The sequence below is a fragment of the Rhipicephalus microplus genome, chromosome 7 (assembly GCF_043290135.1).
Source record: "Rhipicephalus microplus isolate Deutch F79 chromosome 7, USDA_Rmic, whole genome shotgun sequence".
Lineage (NCBI taxonomy): Eukaryota > Metazoa > Arthropoda > Arachnida > Ixodida > Ixodidae > Rhipicephalus > Rhipicephalus microplus.
In genome coordinates this window covers 163546111-163563327 of record NC_134706.1, presented here as the reverse complement: position 1 = coordinate 163563327, position 17217 = coordinate 163546111, and the positions used below count along the sequence as shown (strand labels likewise).

Sequence of the window (17217 nt, the reverse complement as noted above, 5' to 3'; positions counted from 1 at the left end):
ACCGGGTTAACTGGCGAAACATGGGAGAGGCCTTTGTCCTGCAGTGGACGTAGTCAGGCTGATGATGATGATGATGACAAGTATCTCGGCGTGCTAGCAAGACTGCTGCATAACGGAGGGCGTAGACGTCCCAAGTCGGTGTAAGGCGAGCCTTGCGACTTTTCTGGTAAAACGCGTTGTAGAGTTTATGAATGAGCAATCATTAAGTGCGTTACCTGCTGACAAGGAGGGCGGCTTTGCCGTAATGTCCCTTAAAAAGTACCAGGAAAAAGCTTGTCGCACGGTTTCGGCCCTTCTTAACTGTCGTGCCGAAGTGTCGGAGAAATAGTGAGAATTAAAGCTAAGAGCCTGCTTCGCATGGTAAACCTTGTAAATGTCCATAAGATCATGTCAGATGCCAAGGAAGATTTCCTTGAAGCATTCTTCAGCATGAAAACGCATTAGGTCGACATGCCTTTTAGGCTAACTGTATCTGAAATTAATACCTGACAAAACGTGTTGCGCTCTACGTGCAAAAAACATTGAAATGCCTTGAAGTTAACGATCCATATTTGGTAAAAAGTTCATGTGAAGTCCAGGAGTTTATTTCGTCGCGTTGGAATGAGACTCTGTTCACCTTCTCTGTGGAAATCAAGGACCTGTATTATTCTATTCCGCATGACTCATTGTTACAGTGCATTGGAGAATATATAGATGAGTTTGGCACCTCAAGTTTGGCACACTCTATTGCCCATTTTGCCACATACTAAGCAGTGCACTGCTCCTCTCTCAGAGCAACCACCATTTTTTTCGTATTGCTTTTAGCTTTCATTTTCTCTTCAAAAACTAACAGGTTGGGTTGTCTCTGAGCTTCTAAAAAGTTTTATGATGCCTGGGTCATGTTCTCCAGATTTCTGAAGCTCTTTTTTCGCAGGAGATGACAGTTGCTTAAGAACTCTTCCGTAACTATCAAGTAACGAAGAGCTTAATATTCCTTTTCGGTATTGAACATTTCAATTCAACAATCGAAAAAAATCAGCAACCTAGTTGCGTACTACTTGCCTGTTTCACCATCCTGTGGCTTTCTTTGTCGTAACTTTTTCTGATAATCTTCTGCGGTAAAACGAAAACGCCGCAACAACGCCAACTTGGCTTTGTCATAATCGAGTGAATGCTGAGGTTAATGCCTTACAAACACCTTTAAGGCTTCTCCGCTCAATTGAAAACTTGAAGCCGTGGCCCATTTGTCCCTAGCCAATACTTGACCGAAAGGCTACTCTCTCAAATCTATTTAAACAGGCGTCCACGATGTCCCGGCTTTCATTGAATGTTGGTTTTCAGATCATGGTGATTCACGCTGCATGAAGCACTCCTTTCTTGTGTAAGCCTGGTTCTAAGTCACCAGTTCTTGTCTCTACACGGCTATAATCTCCGCTTCGGTAAGTCTAAGACGCAGTTGAAGGTTTTGGTTCTCCCATTTCTGCTACTAGCTCCTTCTTTGCGCGTATATCCAGTTCAAGCCGTTTTTCTTTTTCACGTGTATCGAGTTCAAGCTGCTCCTTCTTGGCATGTTCTCGTTCCAACTGTTCCTTTCGACCTTCGCGTTCCGCAGCCTGTTCCTCTCGTGCTCACACCTCCTTTTCATCTTACCCTGCTTTAAATCCGCCCCATCAATCTCCATGTGATCTGCCTGGACCATTAGCTAACGCGTGTTCGACATGATTTTCCGCGTCAATAAATGAATATGTGAAACCAATGGCTTCGTCCTGTCGTTGCGGACGCCTGTTTGTGATGTAGGTTCTTGTTGCTGATTTGTTTCTCCTGGGCTGAGCCTTAGAGAGTATCATTATTAAGGACAAAGCCATTCGTTTATCAAATAACACAAAAACATTTACTCCAGAACTAAAGCGAAAACTCAACACAACCTACAAGAAAAAGAGTACTTGGTTTAAGCTTAGATTTAACACAAAAAAGAACGTCTAAAGTCTCCAAAACGTCGGTACAAAGTCATAGCTACACAATCAGTTTTGACGCGGTCATTCGGCGGAGCAGGGAAGAAATCAAGTTCTTATCTCAGCAAAATGTTGCTGCTTCAATGATGGCGTGTACCGATGGTCGCTGGCGGCCATGATAGAACGGGGCTCGCTCGGTGACGCCTGTGGTGGCCCAATTCGTCCAATGAGGCGGCTGGATGCAAGGCTCAGGCCCGTGGCCGAACTGCCTTTGCTGCGCCCGCACAGGAGTCTGCAGGCTTTGGTCATGAGCGTTGTGGCCGATCGCAATACCGGGAAGGTGCTCTCCGGAGGCCCAAGCCTGGTGAAATCCAGAAGGCTCGGGTACGCCCCCTGACTGCCTGTCTTCAGCTCATAGCTACAGCCTCCTTGTTGCCTCGCTCGCCTCGAACCGCCAGGTTTCTTGCCTTCCAGGATTGACTTGCCATGAAGCGCACTTGTCTCGTGCCGTTTGGATTAAAAAAAAAACTGCGTGGTGACCAGCTATTGACTATTGTTCGTTTTCTGATTTTGGATTCTCAGACTCCGCATTCTCACACATACCGGTCCTCGACGTCGTCGTTGTTTTTCCAGTGACCCTGCTTGTGCACTCGGTCATCTTTTAATTTCACAAACTTTTAAACATTCACATAACGCACACCAATCGCATCACACTCTCCACAGCAAATACATTGTTTTTCTTCTTCATTGAATGTCGCTGTATGACTACGCGTTCTGAAACAACCCGACCTCCCTTTGAACAAAACAGCGCTTCCCCTTGAATTGTCATAAAACCTTTCCCTCGTTATTTTATTTTTACCTTTTTGGTAGTTACTGAGAGTCGGCTTCTTTGCCATCGCTGTCATTCAATCAATCGTCTCTGCCCCTCTGATTTTTCGCCTTATGCTCTCTGTTGCCATATAGTCCAAACTGCGAGCCGTATAGTTACTGAGGAGGCTGCTACTTCTTTTTCTCTCCTTCGTGTCCGTGCTATTTTTATACAAATGCCTGAACACAATTCCCGCCCATCTACTTTCCTCTATTTCCCTAAGCATCTCTTGAAATCTCATTTTGCTCTGAGCTTCCCTTACTTCAAAGCCTGTCCTTTACGATGTCACTTGTCGTCTTCCCGTGAGCGCCCAACGCGAAGCGTCTTTCGGTCACTTTTGATTTACATGCAATCCTGAATGCACCTCTAACTTCATGCACACCATTGAGTTTTGAAAAGCGATCCCCGAAACCATTACACCTCTCCACATACTTCGAAGCACTTCGTACCTATTGTGCCCTCATAACGCTCTGTGCTTCATTATTGGAGAATTCCTTTTTCCCTTTGCTGCCGACGTTTTTTCCTGCACCTTCATATATCTATATTCTTCATTTAGTCATACTCCGACGCACTTGTATTCACCTAACCTCGGTATTTCTTGGCCCTGTATTAAGGCCGCCTGGTGTTCTTGATCATTTAATACCATAGGGCCCCATTGTATTACACTAAATACTAGTCCTAGAGACTCGCCTTCTCTTCCGCATATTTCTGCCAGCCGCTGTATATCGTCTTGACTGTCCGCAAGTAAGACAATATCGTCACCGTAAATAGACCAGAAGCCTCCACTCAACAATGGCGCCAGCCTGTTCATGTGACGTATAAACACAATGTTGCCTCCTTCTAGCGCTTTTTTCGTCCATACCACGTACACCATGCCTAACAGCTAGCACAAAGGACATCCTTGTGTCAACGTCTTGCTATTTTCAACCCTTTTGTTGCTACTTTTTGCTTCCCGTTCTATGAAAGCTGTATTTTCTTTGTATATCTCTCCAAAAGCTGTAAACAATCACCACATATGCCCACCTTTTTCCAAATAATCAACACAATTTCCTGAATATCGTTGTAATACGCCAAATTGATATCGAGATAAGCTACGTGTAAAGGCCTCTTTTCTAATTTACTTATTTTTTACACTCAGTAAGATTAAACAGGTTATCTTCAACCACCTGTGGCGTTGAAATGATTTAACAAGTTCTTCCAAATATCATTTTGCTCAGCCCAAGTTTCTATTTTCTTCTTTACTGCCTGCATCGCCAACCTGTAGAGGCAAGATATAATTGCTAGTGATCCATTGGAGCGAATGTTAAGCTCTTTTCTCTTACCTTTAGAGATCAAGTTCATTCTACTTTTCCGCCATGTGTGTATTTTCTTTTCTTGTAAGCAGTTTTCTAGATATGTCAGTAGTGCTTCATTATTGATATGTCCTAGTTCGTTAATGAGGCTATAGTGCCTCGAATATACTGGCTAGTGTGCTGAGTGGAAGAGTTCACAATGGGAGAAAATGGCCCGGCCGGTGATGCCTTTCATCTTTGGCCGGCAGGTGGCACCACATGTTGCTAATGTATTTCTACAAAGAAGTGTTTTTCAAACAAAACAAAAAACAAAAATTTCAACAAAGAAGTGTCCTACGCAACACAATAGATAAGGATGAATCAAGTGGCGCAATGGCCCCATTTTTCCTACGAGAGTGGGAGAAAGCTGAGAAGAGGGTTCCTAGTAGTAAATTAACAGGCCCAGATGGCATTCCAATTACGCTGATAAAGATATTGGGTTCGTAGTCTAAGCAGACTTTGATATAGGCAGTGAGCAAAATAATGATCGATGGTGAAGTCCCCGATGGATGGAAACTTAGCAGGATGAGCATGATCTATAAAGGCAAAGGGGAGAAAGCTGACAGAAACAACTACTGTCCAATAACAGTGACAACAGTGGTCTACAGACTGGTGATGCAGATTATAAAGGAAAGACTACAAGCATGAATGAAGGATGAGGGCTTGTGGCGGGAACTGCAGAATGGGTTTTGGAAACACAGGAGGTTGGAAGTTAATGTGTTTTCACTGTCGCAGTGCATCGAAATAGCAGAAAGGAACACAGGCCCCTGTGGTTAGCATTTTTGGATATCAAGGAAGCGTACGATAGCGTGGTTCAAGAGGACTTGTGAGGAATACTGGACACACAAGGAGTGGAAGATGGAGTCACTAATCTTTTAAAGGATATCTATGAAGGTAAGAATTTAAGGCAGTTATACAGTGGGAAAACCAGGTATCCAAGCCCACAGAGATAAACGGGGGCTTAGGCAGGGGTGTCCTATGTCTCCCTTGTTATTCATGATGTACCTACAAGAATTAAAGACGACATTAGAGGAAAGTGGCCTTGGCTTCAACCTCTCTTTCGTCAAACAAAGAAAACCTATGAAACTGGCACTACCAACATGGATGTACGCAGATGATATAGGGCTAATGGCCGACAACAAGGAAGATTTGCAGAGATCGATGGCCATCTGCGGTAATGAGGGAGATGGGTTAGATTTCAGATTCAGTCAGGAAAATTCAGCAGTCTTGATTTCTAATGATAATGAAGGTTAGGAGCTTGGGATACAGGAAGTCATGCTAAGCATTTGATCGCGTACCCCACTGTCGTCTGATATCTAAATTATCTTCACTCCGATTAGATTCGCTCACTTTATCTTGGCTTCGAAACTTTCTTTCACTCCGCCAGCAGTTCACGGTAATAAACAATATCCAATCCCCTCTTTCCCACGTAACCTCAGGTGTACCGCAGGAGTGCGTCCTCGGCCCCCTGCTGTTCTTAATTTACATTAACGATTTGCCAATCAGCACCTCATCTCGCATGCGAATTTTCGCCGATGATTGCATTATATATCGCTCAATAACCTGTACCGATGATCACCTAACACTACAAAATGACCTCAACAAGATTAATGACTGGTGCAAAAAATGGCTTATGTCGCTAAACAAGCAGAAGTGCAAAATTATGTGTTTTGCACGCAAGCAACATATTTCTAGCCATTCGTACATAATTGATGACTACCCTCTGTCGTACGCATCATCCTACAAGTACCTCGGTATTCATTTCACACCAAATCTTTCTTGGTCACACCATATCACCACCATTTGTGCGAAAGCTTCAAAATCATTGGGTTACTTACGCCGCAACTTGCATAGCTGCCCATCCCATGTTCGGCAGCTAGCTTATCAGACCTTCGTTCGACCACAACTTGAATTCGCCGCATCGATCTGGTCCCCATACCAAAATTACTTAATCAACATGCTTGAAGCTATTCAAAATAGGGCAGCCCGATTCATCTCACGAAATTACGACTACAATAGCAGCATAACGGAAATTAAACTTTGCCTTTCTCTTCAACTGTTGAGTACTCGGCGGGATATTTCTCTCCTATGCCTCTTCCATAAGTATGTTTACAGTAACAAACCATTCCCATTCCAACTCGATAAACCTTGCGTTACAACTCGTAGGCTGCATAATAACCTAAGTTTCACGCGATTATATGGGTCAACGGACGCCTTTAACTCATCGGCTCTTCCTCGCGTCATTCGCTTGTGGAATGATCTCTCGAATGACATTGTATATCAATCAGACCCCGAAAAATTCAGACTTCTTCACTCTTTCTTTCAGTCATAGACACTTCGATTGGTTCCTTTTTACGAGTATTTGTTGCACCTCCTGTATTGTTCCAGTGTAATTATATTCATTCGGTTTTTTTTTTCATTTCCTCCCGCTTACAGCTTAGGGCCTTGTGTTCGTTCAGTAAAGAGCACGCGCCTTTTTTTTCACACTTTGTGACCGCCTGCATTTTCCTACTTTATAATGTTCTTATACACACGAGAAAAACTCTCTTATTGCCCTTTATTATCCTGTATTCCTTAAACAAGAACAAATTGCTTTCTGCGGGCTGCTCTAAAATATTTTTGGCTACGTGTGTGCTAGGTGTTTTTATTTTATTATTTTATTTATTTATTACATACTGCAGTCCATAGACCAAGCAGGAGGGGCACAAAAAGGGAGCATAGCGAAAAAAGCGAACAAGTTATACAGCAAGTTAGAATACACAAAGCTACTGAAAAAGAAGTCATACTAAATAGGATGCTTAGTTATACATATCTAGAAAAAAAGCGAACAAACTTCTTTTAATAAGTGTATTGCAGATATTTGTTCTCCTCCCACCAGCAATGTTCCGATGTGTAACTTCAAATGACTTTTTGTACATTCTCTCTTTAGTGACATATAACGCGTTATTTTTTGTTGAGTTCTTTCAAAGCTTGATGTTTCCTTACGGTTTTGTCGCGACACTCACCCTTTCTAACCCCCCTTACACAATGCCCTGCAACAAGGGCCTGTAAGGTATTTTTAAATAAAAAATTATAGATATAACAGATAAATACAAATATCTGGGCGTATGTATAAGCAATGGAACCGAGTACCTAAGGAAACACGAAATATACCTGACGACTGAAGGTAACAGGAATGCAGCAGTGATAAAAAATAGGGCACTGTAGAATTACAATAGGTATGCTCTTGTGAGAGGAATATGAAAAGGGGTCATGGTTCCTGGGCTGACGTTCGGCAATGCGGTCTTGTGCATGAGATCAGAAGTTCTAGCAAGATTAGAAATTAAGCAACATAGGATAGGCTTGCTTTAGGAGCTCGCGGGAATACACCAAATCAGGGAGTACAAGCTGATGTGGGATGGACATCATATGAGGGCAGGGAAGCTAGCAGCAAAATAAAAGTTGAAAAGCAATTGAAAGCAATGGAGAAGCGTTGGGCTAGGAAGGTTTTCAGCGAATTTTACATGAAGAATGTCGATACAAAATAGAGGAAGTGAACAAGAAATTGACGTCTAAACACTCACGAAACAGCACGGGGCCAAACCAAAAAGAATTATCGGTTAGGAAGAAGGTAAAGAAAACGGAGACTGATATGTGGAGAAGCGGCATGATTACGAAGTCCACACTATAGTTTTATTGAACATTTAAACAGAAAATTGCCAAGGAAAGGATCTACGTTATTTCTCGGGGTAGTTCTCTGCTCTCCGAGGCTAGAACGGGAGTATCGCGGACCAAGATGTACCGAGCCAAATACGAAGGGGTAGACATGGTATGCAGTGCGTGGGGAGAAGAGGAGGAAACTGCCGAACACTTGATAATGTTCTGTAAAGGGCTTCACCCCATGGTTCAGGATGATGGGACAGAGTTCTTCAAAGCACTGGGTTTAGGGACAAGGAGGGCAAAACAGACTTTAAGCGAGTAGAAATAACTAGAAGGTGGTTATCTGATTGGTGGCTAAAGTCAAGACACGAGTGAAAATTAAACCCTTCACTGCAAAGTGCCCGTCCTCAACTTCACTATTTAAAGGAAAAAACAATAAATGTAGTTTTTGGTTCACTAACTATTACGGCTACGTGGTATTAGCCGCAACCTATCTATAGGGTACAGCCATATCAATCCATCCATCGCTCTATCCGCTTAAAGCCCATTGATCCCAAGAGGAAGGGGCTTTACAAAGGTCCAGCCAGTGCAGTCCGTTCGTATGCCTGTTTCCGGTGTTGCTTTTGCGGCATTGCCATTTCTTCGCGCCTCGTGTTGTCAGAAGCTGCATTAGTGACGCGTGCGCTGTTTTTATCACGTTCTCGCTGTTCCTTATGCCACTGAAAATCGCAAAGACTTATGATGCAACGGGAGAGGCATAGGAACAGGCAGCAAACATTCTTTCTGCCGAAGCGATTATTAGACAAACACGGAGAAGGTGTCATGATCGCTGTGCCGTCAGGCGCTGCTCGATTGGTGGAGTAAGAGCGGCTCAAGCTGACCCTCAGATGTGTGGTTTGTGAGAAGCATTTTGAGTGCTTCTTGGAAATAAACTCTAAAGTTGGAATAGATGGCGTCGTCAACGAGTTCGCCAGGAAGAGACTGGGTGTAATGCTCGAAGCACTACCAACGGTATTTGATAACTACTTTAACCACCTTCTACCTAAAAAGGAATCGAAAGTGCAAATCATTTGTGAACAAACCACAGCTAAACGACAAAAGTGCAGGGCCGTTACAGATGTCAGCAGTAGGTCATCAAGCACATACTGCTGAGCGTCTGATTCAGTGCTCAGTGCACCGTGCTTCAAGCTCAACACCTGTTCTGCACGATCTCAATCCTTGCGACACAGACAATGGCGACCGAACCACATATTGCCTACGCGCGTTATCACGCAGAAAACACCTTTGCTATGCTCTTTATTGAAAGAATGGTGATGTTTGGAGCTGTGATGCTCGAACGTGGTTCAGTACTAGCTACAGCATATTTCCGCGGAAAGTAAAGTTGCAATCATGTGTTTAGGATAACAATGAAAGCTGAAAAATTAATCGAGAAATCTGGATCGCAGATTCTGTGTGAAGAATGTCGCCTTAAACCTGATTTGAAAAAGCTCACTGTCAGGGCACTGTATTTTTCAGAAGTGTCAGCTTAGTGTTGATACTGAAAGGGAGAGCTTCGCACAATACAAATATCTGCAAAGGCTTGTGAAAAACAGACAGCAGAGAAAAAAGCGCGCAGCGTGCTGTAACTCTGCAACGTGCATCAAGTAACGCAACTACTAGAAACTGTAAACGAAACTTCGGACACTCGACAACCAAGGTCAGATCGGCAGAATATTCTTAGATTTTGAAAACGCCTTCGACCGCGTATTTCATCAAAAGTTGTTATTCTATACCTATTCTAAAAAAATGACTGCCTTCTTCGATGAATAGAGGCACATCTGACAAGTAGGCGGCAGACAGTCGTTGTTGAAGACGCTATATCTGTCTCATTAGATGTGCAGTGTGGTGTGCCACAAGGATCAGTCCTGCGTCGCCTGTTTTTTTTTTCTGCTGTTTAATAATGACATAGTAAAAACATACAAATTAAATTTGGCTGTTTAAAGCTGACTGCAAACTTTACCGAGAAATTCGTTGCCAGGTAGATCACGCTCTGCTGAATCATCTTTTTTAATAATATCTACTTCACAATTAGATTTGCAGATTAGCCTTACCCTAAAAAACAGTTTCAATGGTCATGACGCACAAAAAGAATTCCATACCCCTTGTATACAGCATCAGTTGTCATAACCTATTGTTTAATACTGAATATAAACACCTTGGCCTAGTGATGCCGTCATACCTTAGGTGGAATAGTCACATGGCTAATATTAAAAGAAAGCCTTGAGAGGGCTTGGATATCTCAGGAGAGCCTTGTTAAATGCACGAGTAACAAACATTGTTGGCATACATGACATACATTAGGCCATTGTTAGAATATGCTGCTCCTGTCTGGGTTGCCTAAACACTGTCAACCAAAAGTGAAACCGAAAACATACTACAAAAATCAGTCAGATTCATTTTCATTTCCTACTGCCCACACACATCCATTAGTGCTTCACTACAGTACTCGAACCTTGAACCTCTAGATATACGACGCCAGAGAGATTTCAAGTGTTATACCTAATTCACCACAAACGCGTCAAAATAGACAAGAATTTGTTCATCAAACAGCGTGAGCGGCGCCCTACTCGCTCTTCGCATTCGCTCAAACAAACTGAATATTCTTGTCGAACCAACTTCTTCAAACACTCGTTTTTCCTAGTGCCGTTTACAAATGGAATACACTGCCTGATTATGTACTACAGAGCCCAGCCATGTCGTCATTTGTCCACGCTCTTGCTAATCTACGACACAAAGTGTTTCAACATAAACACAGTCTTGTCGATGCTGAGCTGTCCACTCAGGAAGCAATTGCTGTTTTGCGCATTCTTGTCACGTTGTTTTTTTCATTCCTCTGTCGTTACTTCAATCACTTTTTTCAAGCCACGGTTTGTTTGTTTCCTTCTCTTGTTTTTTATGTTTGTATTTGCTTGCCGGCAGTTTCGCCTGCAGTGTTCTGTCTTCTTTTTTATTACACTGTTTCTAGTGTTTCACATGCTGTGAATACCGTTCAAGACAGATATCCTAACTTTGTTTTCCTTTTCTCACAAGGTGTATTGGGATGCAAGTTCGTTACTTTTGTCTCTTTTATATTTTTGTACCACCCACTCCTGCTTATGGCTTTCAAAGCAAGCTGGCATTAAGAAATAAATAAATAAAAAAGTGTAAGTATTACGGAAAGAAAACAGGCCACTATGTAGCAGCAAGTGGCTTACATGAAAATCTAGAATGAGGCACTGAATGAATCAGAGGTGCAAGCAAGAATAGCAACCCTACGTTAAAAGCAGCATCTTTCTATGATGACTTGCTTCCTCGCTTAACAACGGCAATCGATGAAAGGCATGTCGTACCATGAGAACTGTATAGTTGAGTGCCTTTTGATGAAAATGCGCAGCCTGATAGTTTAATTGGCGCCTATGCAAAGAAAAGATACTTGTTTTTCTAGGGCGAGGTTGCTTGCAAAAGCAGCTGCATTGGTTTAAAGGATGTTCTGGAGTTAATCAAAAGGTATTTTCTGTCTTCTAAGAGAAGACCCAGGAGATGGATTTTCTGTCTCCACTTGAGCCTTCACATCAATCAGCTCCGAACAAAATATCTGTTCGCGATTGACAGTTATCGTAGCCGTATTATGCGACTACCTCGGCACATGCAGTAAACTCTTAGCATGGTGCTGCTTCAAACCGAGTGTGATATGCATTAAAATGTATTATCACCACAACTTGGTGGTGCGAATAGCAGTTGATTAGATCGAGGTCGAGTAAAATCTCTTCGTTGGAAACAACGCTAAACGGCCAAGACGAATACAAAAAAACGATAGCACTATTGTTCAGTCTCGCGTGGCGCTGTTTTTAACGCAGAAAGATGTGCTGAGTGGCAGCCAGCTGCGACGTCAACTTTATTCGAGAAAAAATGACTGTGAACGTTCTCGTGTAGATGCGAAAAATCAGTCTATTACTTTGAAATCGAAAGTGCTGTGAGCCAAACTTACGACACGAGTTCTCACACCTATTGCGTAAGCCTTGGCTTAATATTTTGAAATGGCCGCTTGGGTTAGCCATCGTATATTTAATGTGGCTTCTTGTATTTGGCCTTGGTCGTTGTAAGCACGTATTCTGGGAAACAATCAGACGACATGGGGTACTTGGTGTGAAATGGTTCATTGTTTTGTCAATCGGAGCCAGCAGAGAATTATCTTCGGACAATTATTTGGCACTAACATTTCCGTCCAGTCAGGTGTTAAAAGCAACGAAGAAGCCAGGATTCGCAGCAGAAAGTGCTGTGCTACGCCGCTCATAGCGCACGAGCCGCCGATGCATGTTGGATGGATGGATGGATGGATGGATGGATGGATGGATGGATGGATGGATGGATGGATGGATGGATGGATGGATGGATGGATGGATGGATGGATGGATGGATGGACGGATGGATGGATAAATGGATGATGGATTGATGGATAGATGGATGGATGGATAAATGGATAAATGAATAAATGGGTGGATGGATGGATGGATAGATGGATGGATGGATGGATGGATGGCTGGATGGGTGGGTGGGTGGGTGGGTGGGTGGATGAATGAATGGATGGATGTATAGATGGATGGACGGATGGATTGCTGCCTTGTTTATTTTTTTAATCTTGCTTGAGCCTCTGATTTCGTGCACAAGACCGCATTGCCGAACGTCAAACCGGAGACCATGACACCTTTCCAAATCCTCTCACAATGTCATAACTATAGCAATTCCACGTTGCGATATTTTCATTACTGCAGCATTCATGTTACCCTTAATTATTACACATGTTTCGTACTCCGTTAGGAAGTTAGCCCCGTTAGTTATCCATACGCCGAAATAAATGTACTTATCCACTATTTCAAGCGTGGCCTCCTGTATCTTATGCTCACTGCCTTCGTTTTCAATAAAAATTATGACGGCCAATTTTTTCCCTACTGAGCTTGAAATTCAACCTATCTCCATCATTACCGTAAATGTCTATTAATCCCTGCAGATCTTCCTTATTGTAGGCTTTAATATTACATCATCTGCATACAACAATGCTGGCATTCACTGTTGAATGTGTTTCCCTTGCTTGGTGAAGAGAGGCTGATGCCGAATCGACTCCCCTCTAAATTGGCTTCTAGTCTCTGCGGATACAGCATAAATAACACAGGTGACAACGACGTCTTTGTTGAAGCCCGTGTTGTATCTCCATAGGTTCAGATACCTGTTTTCTTCATTTCATAACTGCTTTATTACTTTTGTGGATATCCTTAGAGGATTAGTTATTCCATCTTCCACATCTACTGTGTTCAGTATTCCCCCCAAGTTTTCTTGAATCACACTATCGTAAGATCCCTCGTTGTCTAGAAATGCCAGCCACAGGGGCCTGTGTTGTTCTTCCGTTATTTCAGTACACTGCATCAAGAGAAGTTCTGCAACCTCCTTCGTTTACGGAACCCAAATTGTGATTCTCCAGGCACCCCTCATTCCCCACCCAGGTCTGTGGTCTTTCCTTTACTGTCTGCATCACCAGCCTGCAATATACTGATGTCACTGTTAGAGGACGGCTGTTGTTTATATGAGTTTTGTCCCCCCTTTCCTTCATACACCATGCTCATCCTGCTAAGTTTCCACCCATTTGGGACTTCACCATTCATTGTTGCTTTTTTCGCTGCCTCTCTAAATTCTTGGTTAGAGTTTGGTACTAGTTCCTTTATAAGCATAATTGCTATGCCGTCAGGTCCTGTTGATGTGCTATTAGGAACCCCTTTCTCTGCTCTTTCCTACTATCGTTGTCCCAGTGAAGCCAATGTGCTAATTGGTCCATCCTCATGCGATATGGTGCATGCATTGCTTCCTTTGTGCTTAAATTTTTCTGTCATCATTACTTTTATATATTCCATTGCCTCACCCTCTTCTAGCCTAACCCTTTAACTGTAATTGTAAACTTATGTTCTATGCTTGTCTGATTGTATGGAAAATTTAGATGCTTCCAAAACCTTTGCAGTTGTATTTCTATCCTTTTTGTTTACTTCCACCATCCGTTGGGCCCCCTTTTTTCTAATCTTTTCGCTGATCAGATTGGATGCTTCCCTTCTACAGCTCAAAACGTTATCCCTTTTTTCACACCATTTTCCAGTTCACTCCTCTGTTTAGCATTCCATTGTTCCCTGGAAGCTTCCTGACGTCTTACTAGGGCTCTCTTGACTTCCTCATCCCACCAGCTATGGAGTTTTGGTCTCCTCTTCCCGGTTCTTTTGACTCGAACCTTAGCAGACTCTAAATAAAACAATCGAGTTAAATTTGCGTTCGTCCACTCTGTTTTAGTATCTTGGGTGATTATTGAAGAGGATAGCCTTTCTTGGGGACCTTCGGCACGAAAATTCTGGTCTGTCGTTCTGTCTGTCTGTCTGTCTGTCTGTCTGTCTGTCTGTCTGTCTGTCTGTCTGTCTGTCTGTCTGTCTGTCTGTCTGTCTGTCTGTCTGTCTGTCTGTCTGTCTGTCCACCCTTAACATTAACGGGTACTCTAAACGGCACCACTCGATACGCCAAACGGCTGATCTCATCCGCAGCGCCCACAAATGTTGCTCAAGATTCAGCGTTCATATTTGTGCGATGGTGAAATAAAAACAGCCATTGCGCATATCTGAGGCACCACAACAATATGTATATATTCTGTATGTGTGTTTTGTACTAGAAAATGCATACACAAGTAATTCTAAGGACCATAGCGTTTATTATGCTGCACTGGCCATGCAACCCTTGCACGAAAAGACGAGTGTTTCCAACGCTTTGCTAAGACGGCATGGTAGTGGCACTTACCCGTCGCCTTGCGGTCTACACCTTATCACCTCTGAGACGGGCGCGCACGCACATCTCAGAGCCGCGCCATGGTTTTGTTTTCGACAAAAAAACTGCCAGATAGCGCTCACGTCTCACGTGTGACGGGACTTGCTGCGCTCGTTCGCCACCGTTGCACGCTCGAGGCACTATAACGCAGCGCTTCCAGAATATCATTCACCGATTTTCTTGAAAAGAACATCAAATAAATGTTTTGTTCACTCTCTCCTTATGCAATACTATCGTATTTCGACGACATTTGATTATTAACAATCAGATACGGGGCCAATTTTTTTCGATCTCCTTAGTTGCTATTTATCTATGCCTTCCTGAATAATTATTACCATGCGGCTGCTCATAATGCCTCATTTCAATTTTCATTTATTTCTCAGAACTCAGCACGATACATTTGTGATCACTACCTGAGCGTGTGGGCCCATATTAATCTATGTTCGTCCTGCTTAGCCGATCATACATCCTCTGTGACATCATTTTGTAATCTACCGTCGACTGAAGCCTTCCCACCTCTCATGTTATCTGCCCTTCGCACTTCTTGATACTGTTGCAAATGATTGAATCATGCCTTTCGCACATATCCATTAGCATTCTGCCTGTTGGGTCAGTATATCCATCCGTATCTTCTGTGTGCCCATTCATATATCCTAATATAATTACCTCGCACTCTTCTCCTAGTTCGTCCATGTTATTTCCTATGCACTACACCATATGTTGATTTCCCTCTCTGGCTTTTGCCTCGTCCACACGTATACAAAATTGAGGAGTGCCATCAGCCCTGTCATTTTCCCGTTCAGCCATAAATGTCTTTGCACACCCGCTTTACCGTTTGCCTGTCTACACTTTTATGAATAGTTGCCCCAATACCACCCTCTTTCTGATACCTTCTATACTATTACGACATGATATGAGCAGCGCGACCAGGTGGTAGTATGTACACGCATACGTTTCTGTGACGTATACTTGCCCAAGTGTCGCTTCCACGACAGTGTGCCCTGTCTGCTGCGCCTGTGGAAACTGTCACGACAGGGAGGCACATAGTTTGGATCATATCACCTTTAAGGCGCAGATTCGTCGACGAGAATGCGGCGTAGGTCAGACTCGGCATGTTGCGCATGTACACGTCCGCCTTAAAGTGCAGTGAACAGAGGAATCTCTGCCTGCTTGGTGTTGTCTTGGCGTTACCTGCTTGGCGTTGACTTCGTGCGCCGCGGCGAAACTTGCACCTACTGTCCTTCGTTTCACTGGCACAAAATTTCACAGGGCAAAATAATGGCGCCACGACTCACAAATTTACAATCTAACAATTCATTTACCCTATGATAAGTGCAAATCTTGTATTCACGTGCACGTATACATTATTCCGGGCTCCACTAGCTCGCTTCACCGGTACTCTGAATTACCGCGGCTGCACGACCGGACGCGAGCAGACGATCGAGAAGGCGGTGTGCAAGCTTTTCATTTGGTGCTGCATTTTGGTGCTTGACGTCATAGAACTAGCCGGACTGCTGCGCGAAGTCAGCAGGACTGCTTATGTAGCCCGCCGGCAACTCAGTGTCAATGTAGGTAGGTGCACAGCGAGAAAAACTATTTTATTGTTAAAATAAAATATGCTATCAGCATTTGCTCAGCGTCACGCTTGCTCAGAGCCGCCTCTGTATACAGGAGATTTGTATAGCAGACTAAGCTCACCTCTGAAAAAAAAGGCTTCAGTAGTCCTTTATGAGCACTATTATATCATGTAATTTTTCAACTCCCAACCCAGGTTATGATGGGTAATGCAGACTTACGGTCGAGGTGTGCTTGCTCACCTCAGTGTACCTTCCGAAAGAAATGCTGTTTGGGTCGGACACACAGCTCTCGAAGAATTCCACTTTGTCTCTGGACTGGGGCACCGTCCACCGGCCCTTCATTGTCACGGAGATAAGACCTCGGAAATTTACCGTTTTTCCTTTGTATTCCAGCAAGGTGTACGCCGCAGTAGACTGTAAAATAGAAAAACATTTTTTTTATGTGTCACAGTTTCATGCTTCTTACCACTTTGCGTGGCTTTTAATAGGGAGCGGTGTTTAATGAACGAAAATTTAGGAGTTAAAAAGCAACGCTAAAAATGAGGAAGACGCAAGGATACATGCCGAAAAACAATATGAAAAAAAAACATGGCTGATGCACCCTCCGTACAATTCGGTGCAACGTGAAAAGAGGGTCTGTTTACATATGAATGCTTGTACAATGTCTATTGGTGTTTGGGAAGTACAACACCGGTTTCGTGTTGATGCATCGGCGTTGACGCCTAGGGGCACATCTCCATCTCGATTACCGACGCTCATGTGCGTTGTTCAACGGTTGTGGCAAAATTGTTAAAAATCATAAATCATGTGCAAATCGCTTAAATATGCATATAATAGGCACCAATATTTCATATGCACATTTCGAAAGCATCGTTAGGTCGAGAGAAGTGGCAAGGTGTAGGCTCCTGATTAATAGGGGATCTTCTGCATACGAGCTCTTACACCAATACAGCGGGCGCAAAAGGGCCCTGAAACACTTCTGTAAGTAATAACGAAACGAACTC

At 43.3% G+C, this 17217-nt stretch overlaps 1 protein-coding gene across 1 annotated transcript in view; it reads right to left on the bottom strand.

Annotated features, from left to right (window-relative positions):
• The window catches only part of LOC142767697 (uncharacterized), a 311889-nt gene that overhangs the window by 50786 nt on the left and 243886 nt on the right, over positions 1 to 17217 (bottom strand). The window contains exon 11 of the mRNA XM_075869890.1: positions 16454 to 16627. Coding sequence (XP_075726005.1) covers positions 16454 to 16627 — 174 coding nt within the window. The remainder of the gene's footprint in view (positions 1 to 16453; positions 16628 to 17217) is intronic.